Source organism: Empidonax traillii, unplaced genomic scaffold, assembly GCF_003031625.1.
Source record: "Empidonax traillii isolate 1590-97213 ecotype Southwest subspecies unplaced genomic scaffold, ASM303162v1 scaffold2:size4533513, whole genome shotgun sequence".
NCBI classification, from domain to species: domain Eukaryota; kingdom Metazoa; phylum Chordata; class Aves; order Passeriformes; family Tyrannidae; genus Empidonax; species Empidonax traillii.
The window spans coordinates 3,828,051-3,846,118 of NW_020955195.1; the positions used below are offsets into that span (position 1 = coordinate 3,828,051).

An 18,068-nucleotide genomic window follows, 5' to 3' on the forward strand; every position below is an offset into this window, starting at 1 on the left:
ACCCTCACCTGAAGTGGATCAACTGCTTCAAGTTGATAGTACACAAATGAGGAGGTTTTCAGCAATGTTTTCCAGGATTTTGTGTGTGTTTGTTTCTTCAAGGCTGGGGCAGGTAGAAATAAAAAATACTCAATTCTCCATCCCAGGTCTGTCTGTGATCATATTCCTACTTGAGATTTATCTAACAATGTGGAAAGCTTAAACATTTCTTATGAAGTGAAGGTAATAGTAATTCTGATCAGGGCAGACGTGACTTTGTATTCAGACTTGTAGAAATATGTTTTTGTCCTCCTGTCTTCAGTCCTATTCCATAGGTGGCTGGATTGCTGGATATGCATCTCATCTTGTCAAAGTCAGGTAGGCTTCATTCCAGCCATGGATAAAATCAGTGACCTGGTTTTGATTAACATTTCCTCCCCCTTTCCAAAAGAATGCCTAGACTCTGGGGGAGAAACTGGTTGTCTTTGTGTGCTTTGTGTTGATCCTGGAGGGCCTTCTGTGTGAGTTAGGAGTACCACTTGTGATAAAGTAACTCTAAATCCAAGTGTGTGTGACCTGCGCGTCTCCACTGTGAGAATCTGTGGATGGGGCCCACTTCTGAAAGGGCTGTGAAGCCCTGATCATCCCATGGCAGGAGTGGAGCCCTGAATCATGGTCTTTGCCAGTTAAAAAAGGCTGAAAAACCTTTTCCAAGCTCAAGCTGTACGATAAAGTGTAGGTATTTTAGAAGTAATTAAGATAAGCTCTCCTGTTAATGGCTTCAGAGCTTTTTTCCTTCAAATTGTTTCCGCTCACTTCTAAAGATTCCTCTGAAGTGCTTCTCATTTGTAATGCCTTTTTTTTCCCACTGTGGCTGAATATAGAAACTGATTACCAAGTTCATGAATTTTCTGAAGACCAGTGCAGGCAGTGTTAACATCTGCTTCCTGACTGTTATTTATATATTCTGATTGCTATGTTTCTAGCAGCACCAGTCCCTTCTTTTAATGATACTTAAGGCTTTAAATAGTTCTGCAGCCCTTTATGAGTTCCAAAAAATCATCAAAAATTTTAACTTTTTGTTCATAGCCTCACTGTAATTGCTTGGTAGTTGACATAAGTATCATATTTACTACTACTAGTTGTGGGTTTTTTCTCTCTGTTTCTGATAGAAATAAAAACTAAGTTTTTTTGAAACCAGACCACAAAAGTTAGAGCTTGTCAAATACAGTTCTTGAGAATTTTCATTATGCAGACTTACAGTGGTTTTTTAGTGCATAAAGAAATGGTTCCACTTTCAGTTTATTTTGAAGTACCCTATTCATCTTACAATATTTTTGGGTTTCCTGCCCTATGTGATATTCTTGATTAATTGAACAGTGATACATTTTTATGGAGTTACACCTAAAACTTTTTTGGCATTTTTTGACTTGAGGGAGGAAAAAGGTGACTGGGTGCTGTCTTTACCAGATAGCTTTCAAGAATGGTCCTAAACTGCTTTGAAAATGTAGGAGCAAGTGTCATCTGCAGTACTTTGCTGTGATGGGTCTGGCTGAGCTGAGCAGAAGATAGACTACAGGAGGTTTTATTTCAAATTGAAGAAGTTTCAAAATTTACTGGTCAGAGTTTCACATATTTTACCATTTATGTACTGGCATTTCTGTGAGCCAGCAAGATATGTTCAAAGACAAGGCAAGAGGTCAGTTTCTATTAATTGCCAGTGCTGGTACATCAGTTGTTAAAGCTGCCTTGGCTTGGGAGATCATATGCTTAGATTTGAAGCCTGGGACTTATAAATTTCTGAGCAAAAGATTCTCTATTAAGTTTGATTGCCGAGATATCAGTGAGAATCATACAGGTCTTCCAGTGTCTGGAGTGTCTGCTGAGTTCCTGAGGGTTGGACTTGTTCAGCAGCTAGAAAGACAAGCTGTGAATAGCAGAGTAAGACCTGCATTTCTGTGCCTTTAAACCACATCTAAGAACTAAGTACAATTTAAATATTCTAAGGTCAGACTGTTTATGACACCAGACTCATACCTAATAAAGCACAGTTCATGTATAAGGGATTGCCAGTATATTTAGAAAACCTCGATGGAGATATCTTCAGAATTTCTTAGATTATTGAGGCTCATGAGATTGTAATTTGCAACCTAATTTTTGATTTTGCGTAGTGATTTAACTCTGATCTGAAATGTGGTTTATCAGTAAATGCATTGGATTTTAATCCTTTGATGTGAATGTAGGAGTAGTTTTTTTCTCTTTTCACTGGAGTTGTGAGAGACAAGCAGGCAGGAAATACAGATTTTGACCTTGGGACATTTCACACTAGTGCCATTGTTTTCATGAGAGTTTTGTATATTCCTTATTGATAAAGCATCACTTCTTCAGTTTTCGTACCAGTTGCTGCAGCAACCAGATACAAGAGACCAACCGTTCCATAGATTTTCTGTTATGTCTTATAAAGAAGATGAATCATATCAAAGACTTGCTCATTGTCATTTATTGAGGATCTCAGATTCCTTTGTCTCTTCAAGCAGATAATACTTACATGCTCATTATTTAGTTAGCCAAGATCTTTAAGGTCAGCATGATGGAATTATTGGAATTTAAACTTTCTGTAGTTCAGTCATGTACTGTTCTTGTCTCAGCTTTGTGAATTTCATGCTCTTTGGTCTTTGCGCAGAATACCTTGTCCTTTTATTCCAAATACCAGCTTATGGTATTTGTTTTTCAGAATAGAGTACTAAACAAACCAGAGTGGTCTTTTGAGTACCAAAGAAATTTCAAATACTAGTAAATTTAGATTTGCCCTGGACATTTTCTTCAGTTTATTAATATTTTTCCCCCTATTATGTTGTGTGTAACCTTATGGGGACTTTTTTTGGTTGTGGGTAGTTGGTTGTTTTTTTTTTTTTTTAAGTGAAGTGAATTTGGTGTAGTGTATTCTTTAACAACAGAGGAAATGAAAGGGCTGTGAATAGGTGATAACTGTAACTATACCTCCTGCATTCTTTCATAAAATTTTGATTCCAGAGAGGGTTAACTAGGCTTTTGCATCAGTGTGTTTGTTGTCTTCTCCATATTGCATGGTCCTGCTTATTAAACAAAAGTACATATGCTGCTGTCATAAACTGTAAGTCATAAAAACAAGTGAGACTTGCACCTGAGACTCTCAGAGATACTTGTATTTTTTACACCTGCTTTCTTGTTACCTGCTCCAAGATTAGTGAGTTTCGATATTCTTCTAATCTATGATTGAAACAGTTCAGGAATTGTAGTACACTGTGCATTTTTTTAAGAGAGTATTTCCTCTGTGAATTTTGTCTCTGTGAATATTCACCATGTTTTTTTAAAGTTTGTTCATAGGTCAAATGTAGGAGGATGATGTGGTTGAAATATGCGGTTAAAGAAATGAACGTGACAGTAGGTTCAGAGATCTTTGTTCTGAAGTAAAAATGGCATGCAGTAGTTTTGATTTGGCTTTTAAATTGTTATCATGTGCTTAAAATACCAGTTTAAGAAGTAGTTTGTGATATTTTCTAATAGAGCAAAAATTGAGAAAATAAAACAGTAATGGATGATTTTGACTGTGTTTTTCTCAAAATACTTCAGAAGTATGTAACAATGCTTGTTAAGGTGTGTTAAGGAGCTCCTACTGGCTTTGGTGTCCTCCAGGGCTGGAGTGTTTGTCTTGCTTTGGTGTTGGAGCCCAGCTGTCCCTGCCTCTGGTGATCCAGGGTCACTTTTCCTGTTGTTGACACCCTGACCTGTCTTGCATGCACTCTGATCTCTCCAGCTGCTGGCACCGAGGGCTCACAGTCCTGATGACCAGTGGTCCCCACTCCAGTCACTCTGTCACATGGACAGCCATGTGCTGCGGTCACTGGCACTGCAGATTATGGGTCCAATGATCCATGATCCTGCTCCAGCTGCTGGCACTTGCTTTTACTTGCTCTGGGCTCAAGTTGCTGACATGCAGGCTTGTTCCCAGCTGTTTGCAGCGGCACCTCGCATCACTCACAGGTGGGAGTTGCAAAGATAGGAAAGGATTTAATAAGACAGGATGGACAACAGTGACCAGGCTCAGTCAGAAGAGTGCACTGACTGGCTCCTGCTTATGTGTAACTGGCTCCTTTTCCCTTTCTTCTCTCACTTTGCTCTCTGCTTCTATCCTGTTCCCCATCACCCCCTTTTCCCCACTTGTAACAACTTCCTGAATCATTGCTTAAGGAGTTGGCCAGATGTCAGATATCCATAATACCCATGGTCTGTCACTCACCCCTTATCTGTTATAAAGTCCAGACTGAAGCTCTTCAGAGCTATGCCTGTGATTTCCTAACAGCCTGTCAGTTAAAGGCTGAAGAGTTTTGGTCATCTTTGTGGTCTCCCTTAGTGGTTACTTATCATGTTTGTGTCTCTGTGTGATCTTTTTATGGCTTTCCCTGTGTGCTGAATGGTTCTCTACATGATAACATCAATGAACTGGGTGCTCTCAACAACTTCCACATGCCCTTACGCTCTTTTTTTAGCCCTATCATCGGGGGTAGTGATGATGAGGCAATTCCAATTATCCGCTGAGAACAGGAAATTGCACTAATGGAGGCATTAGACAAAAAATATTGTGGTTTTAGATAGGCACAGTCTGTGAAGTAAATAATAGATGGATGAGGTTTAAAGTAGATTTTATGATGAAAGACACATTTTAAGCTAGGCAAGGTTAAGGGGTGCCATCAGACAGCAACTTTTGTTATTTTGAGTAGTGAAGGCTGTCACTGTATTGAGTTGAGGATATCACAGGTTTAAACTATTAGAAAATTGCTTATTATCTATATCTTAAGTTTGATTTCTGCATGGTTTCTATTTTTGCTTCCGCAAATGTGCAACAGGGAGTGAAGTTGTTTAGAACCTTCTGTCACAGGGTGGTAGGGAATCTGTACAGTTATGATGATTATTCATAGAGAAGTTTCATCCCCTAAACAGAATGCAATTATAAAAATTATTACTATGCTAAATATGCTACACTGAAATGATTCTTGTGTAAGTTTTTGAGATTTGTTAAGATAGAAATAACTTGTCTCATTATTTATTTTGTTTTCTTAGAGGAAATTGCTGTAAGCACAGTATGAATACTTACACAAGATAGATTTTTATACCCTTTCACCACTCCTGTTTTGTTTTTTGTTTTCAGAATCCAGTCGTGTCCAGTTCTAGTTGGTCAGAAATAGATGTGCTGATTCTGGCTGGAACAATTGGCCATGTTTTGAGTTTGGGGGCAAGCAGTTTCATAGAAGAGGAGCATCAGACTTGGTATTTTCTTATCAATACGCTTTGTTTGGTGCTGTGTCAGGAGCTCTGTAGAAATAATTTCCTTCTAAAAGAGTGTGACCTTCAACATAGCACCAATGTGAAGCAAAATTTTGATAGTCTCGGGGAAACCTCTGAGTGCAAGAATATAGACATTCCAGCAGCAGGTGGTTCAAAATTGGACAAGGCCACGTCTTCATCTGAATTCATGGAAGGATCGTATAAGTGGATAAGCTTAGCAACTCCATGGGTCATCCTTATTTGCTGTCGGCTGCTTCGATCCTTGAATCAGACAGGTGTCCAGTGGGCTCATCGGCCAGACTTTGGGCACTGGTTGACAAGGTGGGTATCTGATTTACTGTCACTCCTTCTGCCTTATTTGAAAATTAATGTGTGTTTCATTTGGTGGAGTACATATGTGTTTCCATGCAATCTGTGATTAGAAGGTGCTGCAAACGTGCAAAGCAGATAAATAGTGAGGTAAAATTCCTCGTGTACTATCAGTAGTTCATAATCCTTGCCCCATGCCATGACTTATCTAATTAATGCCAATTATACACGATAGGTTTATTAGAAGCAAAAAGTAAATATTTTCTGTATATAAGTCAGGAGTGTCTGGTTGGAGAAATTAAAAATCGCTTAATAGAATTAAACCCTTGAAATTAAGAGATGAAGGTTCTGCATAATTCCGAGCTTTATGAAGTCACAGGAGAAGATGCTTCACGTAGAATTTTTCCTTGTCTATCACAGGCTTTTAACGTGTGGGTGGAAAACCAAAGGAATTTTTTAAGTGTAATATGATAAACAAGAAGAGGAATTTTTTGTAGCTTGAAGTACACCAGAGAAGAGCTTCGTTTTTTCTAATACCTCTTAGTATTTTGCAGAACTACAGTCTTTATTCAGCGATAAAAAGTACATGAGATTTGAACTGTCTTCTGTACCTCAGTTGGTGGATGGAGAGGCAATACCTTGTGACCTCCCAGCCAAGGTTTTGCAGGCAGCAGATGAAGAGGCTGTGCTGCGTAAGATAAATAGATTTCTCGCCAGTATCTTACAACACATGGATGAAATGTCATTCATCATTCATTAAAAACGACATGAGCAAATGGACCAATATGAGGCTTGTTGTTTATTGGCAGCCTCAGAGATGAAATGCTAATTGCTGTGACAGGCATGAGTGCTGAAAGACACGAGTTAGGAGGGAATTTATCGCACTGTTGTTCTGTACCAGAGGTCTCACTGTGCGTTCCTGCTCCTGAGATGAGGCGAGGGATTGAGGAGAGAATGTTGTATATTCTCCATCAGCTCCACATGATAGATATGAGCTAAGCCAGTGTGTGAGCAGGATGAGGCGTGATTTGGTGCGACTGTGAGAATTTTGACAGTTAATCCTGAGCCAGATGTTTTCTTCAGACTGTCAGGCCTTTTCTTTGGAATGTGCTGGTGCCACAAAGGCATGGAGCAAGGACCTGATACTCCTGCAGCTGAAAAAATTGTGTTTGTTTCAGATATGTGCTTTTACTCGTGTGGTGCACCGGGAATGTTTACTGACTCTTGGAAATGTTATCAGCTTTCTAAAAGTTCTGTACACAATGGGACTTGGCTTCCAAAGATCCTGCTTCAGTTTAATGTGCTCCAACCTCTGATTTCACAGTGCTAGGTATGCCTGTAGAGCAATAAAACCTATTCCAACCTCAGGCTGTAGGGCCTCAGGGAGATAGCGCAGGTAGAACATATCTTGCAGATACAGCAGGTGCCTCCAGGGCTTCCTGATTTATAACAAAAGGTGGGGAATCCTGGGAAATCCTATATACCCAGGTCTAACACCTACTACCTGTCAGGAACTTCCAAGCAACCAACTCAGGTAAACCCAGGGCTTTGTACACCTGCTCTGGCTTCCTCTGGGGTTTTGCTGTTGTTGTTGAGGAAGGAGTGGGGAGAAGGGAGGGAGGAGGCTATTTTTGCATTTCATTTTTGTCCCTATAAATTGGAATTTGTGTGAATTTTAATATGTCCCTATCTTTCTCTGTACTGAGTAACCCATACATAACTGGACCCAGGGTTGAACACCAGGGGAAGAAACGGCCTTCCTCAGTCTTCTGGTAATGTTTTTCATGATGCAGCTCCAAATGCTGTTGGCTGTCTTTATTGCAAGGGCATGTTGAATGCTGATTATCAAGTCAGGAGTTCATCAGGATGCTCAGAACCACCTCTGAAAAGAGGGTCAGCCTCCATCTGTCCTGATGTGTGTAGCTCTTCGTTCCAAGGTGCAGGAGTTGCCTCTTGCCCTCGTTGAACTTCGTGAAATCCCTGATGGGCCATTTCTCCAGCCTGTCGGGGGACCTGTGAGTGTCAGCAGACCCACCTGCTCTGTCAGCCACTGCTCCCAGTTCTGTGCTGTGTGCAGACTTCCTGAAGGGACACCGCCCCATCATTCAGGTCATTAATGTAGACACTGAACACTACTGGCCCCAGTGTGAAGTCCTGGGGTTGACAGCTAGCGACTGGCCTTCAGGTGGACTTTGCGCTTCTGATGGGAATCCTGTGAATCCAGCATTTGAGTAGTTTTCAGTCCACCTGACTGCTTTACAGTCTTCCACTGAGCTTGTCACCTCATCACAGAAGTCTGTCAGGTTGATTGAGTATTCTCCTTCATAAAGCCATCACAACCCTCTTATTGAAGCTGTCTGCCTCCCCCTTCAGTGAGGCTGAAATACAGCAGCTAGATATCAAAAAGCCAAAAAGCTTCAGAATTTTACAGATGAATTGCTCCCTGTGTTCTCTATCAAATTGTGGCCTCACACTGGGCATATTTGCTTGGGTGAGGTTCTACATCTACAGTCTTAGGCTGTGACTGATTGTTTGGCTGTAACAGTGTATTGGAGGAGCTCTTGCCACACAAAGCAAGGTACTTGCTCTCTTACTCTTCCCCTCACTGGCCCTGTATTTCACCTGTTTGCATGTCAGTATGGTGAACTAAATCACTGAATAGATGTGGCTGGAAAAATAGTTCAAGATGGCATGGGAAACACTTGGCTTTCTGTTGGATCACAAGCCTGATTGACCATCAGGCTTCATAGGCAAATGGGCTGGCTTGTAACAGGAATGCAGGAAGGGAAGTCAACGCTGCTGTTGTTGGAATTACTGTAGAAACAGAATGTGGAAGTATCTGCATCTTTTGAAGCGCTGCAGATGTAAACAGTTTTTTCTTTCTGCCATTGTCAAGCATTCCTTACAAGAACCTGCATGCCTTTCAGATATGGTTGAGAAAGAAGCAGTGATTCACAAACTTGTATTTTGGGGGGCTTAAAAACACTATGCTGGAGCCCAGAGTGCTGTGGCAAGCTAAGAGTGTATGTGATTAGGGCTCTCACACTTCAGCATTCTCCCTTTCATTGACATGTTTAGGCAGCAGGGGAAAGAACAGAACCCTGGCAGCCCTGGCACAACCTGGTTTGGGCTGCTGTGGAGCTATATCCTGACTTTAACAATGGAACAGCTTTTAGCCTAGCAGGAGAATACGATATGTCACCATGCTGATGTATACTTAATTGTTTTATAGGTTTAAAAGATTAGCAGCATTTGAAGTATACAGAGTTTGGACTCAAGTGATGGGATGGTAGTTGAGTTCTTGAGTTCTGTCATTCACTGGACAAGCTTCAGGAAGATCAGTCAATGATGCAACTAAATCTTTACACATCCTGGGGTTTGTAAAGTGTCAGTGAATTCCTATTTGGCAAACACGTTTGCATTTTCTTTGGTTAGAGGTTTTAATGTTTTTGTTCCTTCTGCTTTACAAGAGAACAGGGTGGTAGAGATGTCTGTTTCCTAAGTGTTTTGATCAAGATTGAGGTGATGTGTTTTCCTTAACAGCATGAATTAGAAGTTAGTGATAAGCTGAGTTTCATAAAGCACTTATTCCTCTTCCCGAAATGCATTGCTAGTCTGTAAGGTTGATTGTTGTTTTATTTTTAGCATGAGTTTAATTTGCATAGTTATGTCTTAATAGCTCCCTTTTTACTAATAAGTATTTAGAACCTTACTCACGTCGTTGGTACCCTTGTTAGTTTGAGTTGCAGCTATTCAGGCTTTTTCTAGCCAGTCTTTTATTTTGTCTCTAAAATGAATTAATGAACAAACTGCCCTCTTTTTTTATTCCCCTTTATTGACCTTTTAGACATCTGTGCTCATACTCAGACTAATATTTTGCTTATCTGGACAGTGCTTAGTGGCCTCAGCATTTGAGACAGAGAGACTGTTGTCCAGGTTTGTCCACAGAAAAATATAAGTACCAAAACACAGAAAATCAATGTGCCTATAGTGTGTTGAATTTGGCTACTGGGGATACATTCAGCAGTGCTGAAATAAGGAAAATGTTCTTTGCTATTTGCAGACAGACTCTGTGAAATCTGCTACAAAGAGGAAAAAATACTTTGATGGGAAAAGGAGCAAAAGAAAATAAGTAGAGGAAGAGAAAATATAATTTAAATCTGACTGGAAGTCAGGTTTTCTTTTTAATTAGTTGGTATTTAGTTAGCTTCATTTAGCTGGTGATCTTGGTCAGAACTGATACTTGAAAGGTCTCAGAGCTGCTACATGGCAGCATCAGCTGAAGAGAAGTGACAAGAAGCACCATCATGGGAAGATTCTAATATTTTCCTTTAATTATCTTAATAACTTAATAACTTAACCATCCCCAAATTCCCTTCTTCTGAAGCTAGCATACCTTGTGAATCCTGCATATTCAGCTATACACAGTAAAATGAAAGTCAACAAATAAAAAAGGCCTTATCCACTTCACTATTAGTCATGCGCATTTATAATTCCTTTCACTCTACTTGTATTTGCAGTAATGAGGTGAGGTCAAAGCAGTGGAAGGAAATTTCTTCAACCTTCGTTCTGTTACCAGAAGTATGACTTTAGACCACAAGATATTACAGTAAGAAGATACAGGCAAAGTGATCTTTTTTTCCTTCCCCTCTCACCAGGTTTTCTCTCGGGAAGCTGTTGGTTCTTCATTTTGTGGTTTGGGCAAAACCCACTACATTGCGGCTGACATCAGAGTAGCATGTTTGTGCTTGCATTTCTAAGTAGACTATCAAAATAATTCAGAATTTTGCTAAATGACTGAAGTCTCTGTGTCTGTGTTGAGCATCTACCATCCCCTTTCAAAATACATGCTAATTACATGTGCTTTTAGCTGACTAACTGGAGGATTTATGCTGATCTAACTTCACTTGCTATAAATCCATTTCTTCTTTCTTCAGCAGACACTATGAAACACTGGGATAGGTTTTTTTTGAGCAGATTTATATGGTTCAAAAAAATTCCCAAAAGAAATCACAGAGGACTGTTACCTGAAAACCTGGACGGATTTGTATCTAACCCCTGTGTTAGCAGTCAAGAATGCAAAGCCATGTGACTGATGTGCACATGTCATAGAATCATAGAATCATAGAATAGATTGGGTTGGAAAAGACCTCCAAGATCATCAAGTCCAACCCCTGATCCAACTCCAATTACTATATCATGGCACTAAGGGCCACATCCAATCTCTGCTTAAAAACCTCCAGGGATGGTGAATCCACCACCTGTCTGGGTAGGCCATTCCAATGCCTGAGAATGTATGTCTTTGAATATACCTTTGCTGTGCCCCTATTTTTTCAGGGGGAGGGTATTAGAGTATGATTTCAGATGTTCACTGCAAGAATTACAGCTGTTAGTGAGTGTCTGGCTTGAAATGGCAATAGCAGTTACTTCTTAAAGACAGAAATGGCTTTTTAAAATTTTTTTTTATTGCTGTGTTAGCTTTGTCTGCAAGAGTCTCTTGACAAAAGTGTATTCATTTTTAGATAAAGAGATAAAATTATGATGACGTGATGTTATTTATTCGTGATGTGACTTGCTCTCATACAATGAGTAGCCAAGGAGATTACTACCTGAAAACTTAAAATTTTCAAAAATGTATATTTGAAAGGTGGCTACCAAGTTAATTATGTGTTGATCATAAGAGATGGTGCTTTCACTGTCTTCATGGGTTGCTGCAGGAATCCATTCACTTCTTCTGCTGACTCCTTATGTAGAAAAAGAAGAATTGTGAGGAGAAACATCAAGACTTCATTTTGTCTCCCAAGGTGTTCTAGATCTTATTCCTCTCACTTTTCTCCACTGGCTTGCAGAGAGCAGTGCGTCTCTTGGGAGTCTTGTTAAGTTCTATGAATTACTTGACTGGGTCCTGCACGGAGGATTAGCAGGGCATTTTTTCTGTCCCATAACCTTTCCTCTGTGACTTTCCAAGTGCAATAGCTGAAACAGCTATTGGTCAAACATGATACACCAAATACTAGGAACAGGAAAGTAATCCTCTTTGAAGTATAGTAATTTTATTAAATCAGAGATAAAACTGGAGTTTCACAAGTGTGATGGTATTTAACGCAGATGACAGCCCAGGCTCACTGTTAGTTTTCTGAAGTTAGTGATTTTTTTTATCTTGGAATCTTCAATGTGGAAGGCAGAAGATGGAGTCCATCCACATGATGTTCTTAACAGAAGGTAAATCTAACAAAATCAGTGGTTTTACATCATTTGGGATACTGGGAATATTTGCAGTAGGCATGGGTTGGCAATTCTTGGACTGCAGTGGGCTTTGTTCAAGTGTGTAGGTAGCTGTGGTACGGATTGGGTGCAGATCTTCACCCCATTAGATTTTGCAGCACTAATTCATACTACTGAAAATTTAAATACACGACATTGGCAGCATGCTCGGGGAAATACCCTTGATTCTGGAATGAGTGTTACCTCTATCTAGGATGCAGAGGAACAAACAAACTGTACCTCTAATAGTCTCTGTCAATGATGCAAATTTTGTGCCTTTATCTCTTAAATACTACAATGTGCTGTAGCTGCATTAGGGAATCACATTGTGCTAATGAATTTGTATATGTGTGTTGTAAACTATGTAAGTATATTTATAAATATATATAACATTCTGGGTAGGTAGTGTGTTCTGTGTCTAAAATTAATTAAACAAATCAAATACGTGTGTTGTTACTTCAGAAGACAGAATAGTTCTAATCTGGCAATGCAAAAATCTTTTTCATTTTGATGGAAAATAAAATGCTGTAGTATAAACCAAGTGTACTGTTTCAGAATGTATAAACAACAAAACCATAATTTAAAAGCATTAGACCCTTTTTCATGATGCAATATGCAGCTCAGTTTTTATATAATTAACAGAATAACTAGCATATGGTGGAACACAATAATTATGCTTTTAAATATGCATACCTGAATAGAAAACCTTATTAATAAAACTGTTTTTCTAGAAATACTAAAATATTTTACCATACCTCTCAGCAACTTCATAACAAATATCAGTGCAGTGATTAATTCGGTGCTGCATTAATTGATACAGTTTATTAATTGATTAATACGCTGCTGTAGCTAATGTGTTTAGCTCTAATTTATGTTTTAAAGGAGGTTTTTTGTTTGTTTCTTTTTTCCCAGCTCTGAACACAAACCTGAACTCTCCTTCTTGGCTGTAGTCTCCCTACTTATGATCTTCTTTCTGGTTCAAAGAAGATGCTCCCTGGTTTCAAAAATTGCTATGGCACTCGGGCTCCTGGGAGTCTACAGTTACCGGGCAGCTGTTGGAAATGTCATATTTCCATGGCAACATGGTGGCAAAGATATTTCAAAGTAAGTTAATCAAGAGATGTGTAACACTCTTTCTAGCAAGGTGTTAACACTTTGGATATCCGGGGGTGAAGGTGGAGGGGACATGATGTCTGGGTTGGAATTACATTGTTATGAATGGAACTCTAGTTGTGTAGGTGACCAGCACTCAGTTTTTGTTGCGTGTGCTTAATTTTAAGCCCAAGTTAAGTGTCTTTTGACTGTGACAGATCAGAAGCCAGTCAGATATAAATTAATACGAGGAAAATCTAGTAGTCATACCCTATATTTTTGCTAAAATGAGACTCCAAATGCACCGTCTCCTCTTGTTTTAGATGGACTTGCCATGTTTAGCAGAGCACATGCCAAGCTCATTTAGCTACTTCTTAGTTTCAGAAATGCTTAGGCAGTAGTTCAGAGAGCTGCTTTTCCATACCTTGTTTTTCCAGTTGAGTTTTCTGTAGTATCTGGGCTTTCAAGATGTAACCATGTCCTTCATGAGGTCTCATGTGCACAGCACAGTGCATACTAAGGATTTTTAGGCTGATGTTAAGTTTCTTAGAGAGCTAGTCTGTAACTACAAGGAAGCTATTAGCTCTTTTACTAGTGACCCCTTCTGGAACGTGGCTAAGTGGTTTCAGTTTTCTTATCATACTTTTCACTGTTGGATTGTACCTGAGGCTCTGCAGCCTCTCGTTTGGCTAAATTTCAGAGAGCTGTAAAAAAACTTCCAGAGTCTGTTACAACGTTTGATGAAGGGGAAGAGATAATGGAAGAGACGTTGTTGAAACCATTGTCTTCTGGATGTAATAAACTTCCTCTGGCACTCATTTTGAATTTCATATGGACACAAATGGTTTCTGCTGGAGCTGCTTAGTCAGGCACTGGAGCTTCACAAGATGTGCAGAGATAGAAAAAGCCCTTCAGGGTAAGACCTTAGGACATATGGAAAATCAGTTTTGCTAACATGGCATGTTTTATAATAAATATTTGGATATATGTGTGTCTGGATATATTTACATACAGTCTCTCTCCAAATATTGAAGATAGTTCTGGTTGTATCCTAGTGTTAACATTGTGTGTTAGTTCTGCTGCATGAGAAAATAATGATAATCTTTACTTAGTCTGCAGGATTTGGCTCTGTGTTTGAAACAGGCTTGATTTTTGAGTGTAATCTCTAGTTTTGCTTTGTGTTTGGGTAAAATCCTTAGAGAATAAGACTGTCCTTGCAATAAGAATTAAAATACTGCATCGTGGGACAGAACATTAAATACAGCAATTGAGCCACAAATAAAATGCGATTAGAGAAATAAGTGGAGTACTTCAATACTGAAGTCAAACATTTATTTAAAACCTGGTCATTCTGTAGTCAGCACATTGATCACATTACTACAAAAAGCATAAGGGCTTTTTATATTATTTCACCTTAAATAAATAGTTCACGTGGTGATTTGCTTAAATTGTGTCAGAGCTTTATATAAACCCCGGAAGAATCTTCCCATGGCACACTGTGGCACACGGGTCCCATCTGAGGAGAGGTTCTACCTCCCTCCCGTATACCATGGTGCCTTTCATAAAAGCAGAACACCAAGCAATCCAAAACAAATCCATGTGTCTGTTGCTGCCAGGTCAGAACATTCTCTCTGTCCTGGTACCTATCAGTTCACAACACAGGCTGGCCTAGGGCTGTTCCAGCCTGGTCCTCTGCAGCCACCACTCGTGCTAGCACGTGGGCTCCTCAGGTGTAAAGTACGAGGCCTGACAGAGAGAGATCTGGTTTGCCCAAGATGATTAACTCACCTTCAGCAAGACTCCCAGGACAGCACATCAAAAAAGATGGTAGACACAACTTAGTAGGTTTCAGATGATAGGTGGAGTGTCGACATAGTGATGCCAAGTCATCTCTGTTATGTTCCTGATGTGGTATATTTGGTAAAAGCCTACTTAAAATGCCACCAGGAACAAACTCAGGGCTTTCTTTTACATGTGTCTAGTTATTGTTAGTGCATTCATGATCTGGGATAGCTCCTGATCCAGGTGCAAGGTAGAGGTAGTTTTGTGTAATATCATTAAAAGCTGTAGGCAGCCACTGCATTTTTCATGCATAATTCATCCTTCTGTAAGATGGAGACTCTTTGCTCTGAAACAGTCCCCTTCTGTACCCTTTACTGCAGATTTTCTCTAAATGTTACAATTGCTGGAAGGTGGATGAGGGAGAAGAGGCAATTTAAGTGTTCTACATATTCTGTGGCTTACCCTAACAAAAACCTCTAAACTAAAAAATGCAAAGACATAATTTGGCTTTAAGTTTTCCTCACAGTTATTTTTAAAAATTATAGCTTGAGAAATGAAAAAGATGAGTATATACTGTACTAACACAAAATAATAGTAGTGCATTTGCTGCTAAAAATTTTTTTTTAATTTGAATTTGGATCAACTGCTTAATTTCTGTTCTCACTTAACTCATTTAATAGACCTATACCCAAAGCTGATTCCTAAAGTTTTATTTCTAAGTCATATGAATATATTTGATGTAATTATTACCATGAAATATAAATATTCAGAGTTATCAGAGACACTGAAAAAGGGCACTGAGTTTCTGCATTAGCCAGAAACAGAAGAACTCTCTAAACTTCACTGTTTTTTATTTTTTTTTTTTCCCCTAAAGGAAAAGGCCAGTGGGCCATATAGGGATTTTACAAAGGCTTGCTGTTTAAGGAATAAAATAGTAAAGCCTTTTTACAAGGGTCATTAGGTATAAATGTGAACCTTTGAAACCTAAACCACAGAACAGTGTATTGTATTCAGGTTTAGGAGGGCCACATCAGTATTGTGTGGTGGTTTTGCCTTTTTTTCTTGGTTCTGTGGATGCAAAAAGAAAACTGAATGTGAAAATGCTCTTGCTTATTACTTGTCCTTTTGCTTTTTCTTTCCTGTTTGTGAAAAGGAAGATTGAATTCAAGCTTATTTTTCAGTATTTGGTTGAGGGTGATGACCTTCCAAAGATTGAAAAATAATTAAAGTTTAATTCTTGATAAAATTATTATGTTTTATTGATAAAACTTATTTTTAGAAATTCTGACTAGTGGAGTTTTGTTGTGGTCAGCTAGTTACACTGCTTAGATGAGTATAACTATACTTTTACTATTTGTAGAGTCCTGGTCTAATCCTCCATATATTACTAAGTCCTGATGACTCAAGAGTCCTCACTTCTGAGTGAATTATATTAACTTTGTAAGAGACCGTGTTCACTCATTACTCGTGTAAAAAGTGACTGATAGCAAGAGTTTGACTGGTGGAGCTGCACTCTGCCATGCCTTGGACCAACAGAGCCACCATCCACTTCACAAGAGGTGATGGATCTCCCACCCTCTCGCCAGCAGCCAGAAGGAACTTAGGGATGGAGGGCACTGCAAATGGCTTTCTGCTCGAGTATCAGGGGAATGTCCTCCTGACCTACCTCATCTTCCCAGGTTGTTGACCTACCTTATCTCTTCCACAATAGATAAGAGGCCCTGGAATCTGAGGACCAGAGAAATGCGAATGTGAATGAAGGTCCATCCAGGTGGAAGAGGTTGCTTTAGGGCAAGGCAGTTCATCCCCTGCATCACAACCTCCTCAATTAATAGAAAAAGAAGGGTAGTAGTACTGGTGATCTTCTCTGAGAGGAATGGAGGTATGCTGACTTGGCCCAATCCATAGGGAGGTGTGTTGCCTCCCAGGGGCCCAGGTAAGGGACATCACCAAGAAACTTCCCAGCCTGGTACAGCCATTATTATTACCCACTACTGGTTTTCCAGGCAGATAACAACAATGTTCTAACAAGAAGTCTGTGGACAGTCAATAGAGATCTCAGGGGATCTCAGGGCCTTGGTCAAGGGATCTGGAGCACAAGCCATGTTCTCTCATCTGTCCTGCCAGTTGCAGAGATCGATAGGGCAAGAAACAGGAAAATCATGCAGATGAACACCTGGCTTTGAAACTGGTGTTACCAGCAGAATTTTGAGGGTTTTGGTCATGGACTAGTTTATATGACACTGAGCCTGCTGGCAACACCTGCCCACCAATCTCAAAGAGGAAATCATAGCTGAGGAGTTAGCAGGACTCCTTGAGAGAGCTTTAAACTAGACTTCAAGGGGGACAGGGACATAGCTGGGCTTGACAGAGATAAGGTGTGGAAAGGAAGGGGAGGACTATAGCAACCACACAAGTAGCAAAAGGAGTCCTAGGAGGGGATACCTTGGGCAAACACAAGCAACCAAATACATCACCACAGGACAGGACTATGGGTTGTCCCTTTGCACCCCCCACTTGGATAATGACACAAATCAAATACTTCTATATGAAAAATACTTCTATATAGAACCTACACACCAGTGCAGTGTAGGGAACAAACAGGAGGAACCAGAGATCTGTGAGCAGTCACAGAGCTTTGATGTCACTGCTATTATGGAGATGTGTTGGGATAGCTGACATTACTGGAATGTTGTCCTGAAGAGCCACACGGTGTTTAGGAAAGATGGGCCAGGAAGGCAGAGTGACAGAGTTGCCCTCTGTGTTAGCCAAACACTTGAAATGTATCAAGCTCTACCTTGGGATGGATGACAAACAAATCAAGAGCTTATGGGTGAGGATAAAAGGGCAGACTAGTGAGGGTGACATTGTGGGTGTTTGCTACAGGCTGTCTGATCAAGAGGAGAAAGAGATTGAGAACTTCTTCAGTCAGCTTGAAGCAGCCTCAAGGTCACAGTCACTGGTTCTTGTGAGGGACATTAACCCTGACATCTGCTGGAGATGAAATACAGCAAACAGTCCAGGAGGTTCCTGGAGAGCACTGATGACACCTCGCTGACACAGGTAGTGGAGGATCCCACAGGGATGTTCAGCCTCATATTGACAAACAGGGAGATGGGAAGGTTGGAGGCAGCCTTGGCTGCAGTGACCATGAGCTTGTGGAATTCACTATTGGATGAAGAGGAAGCAGGGCAGCAAGCAGTCATGGACTTCAGGAGAGCTAACTTTAGCTTCTCTAGGGATCTTGGAAGTATCCCACAGGCCCAGTGGGGTCCAAGACAGCTGGTTGATGTTCAAGGATTACTTCCATCAGGCTT

The 18,068-nt window shown here is 40.1% G+C and overlaps 1 protein-coding gene across 4 annotated transcripts in view; it reads left to right on the forward strand.

Annotated features, from left to right (window-relative positions):
• The window catches only part of PIGG (phosphatidylinositol glycan anchor biosynthesis class G), an 80,443-nt gene that overhangs the window by 23,782 nt on the left and 38,593 nt on the right, over window positions 1-18,068 (forward strand). For 2 of the 4 annotated variants that reach the window (XM_027901964.1, XM_027902048.1), the window contains exons 9-10: window positions 5,168-5,625; window positions 12,790-12,981. In XM_027901964.1, coding sequence (XP_027757765.1) covers window positions 5,168-5,625; window positions 12,790-12,981 — 650 coding nt within the window. Of the gene's footprint in view, window positions 1-5,167; window positions 5,626-6,033; window positions 6,321-12,789; window positions 12,982-18,068 lie in introns of those variants that run through there. The other 2 variants (XR_003573304.1, XM_027902126.1) reach the window with 2 other exon arrangements.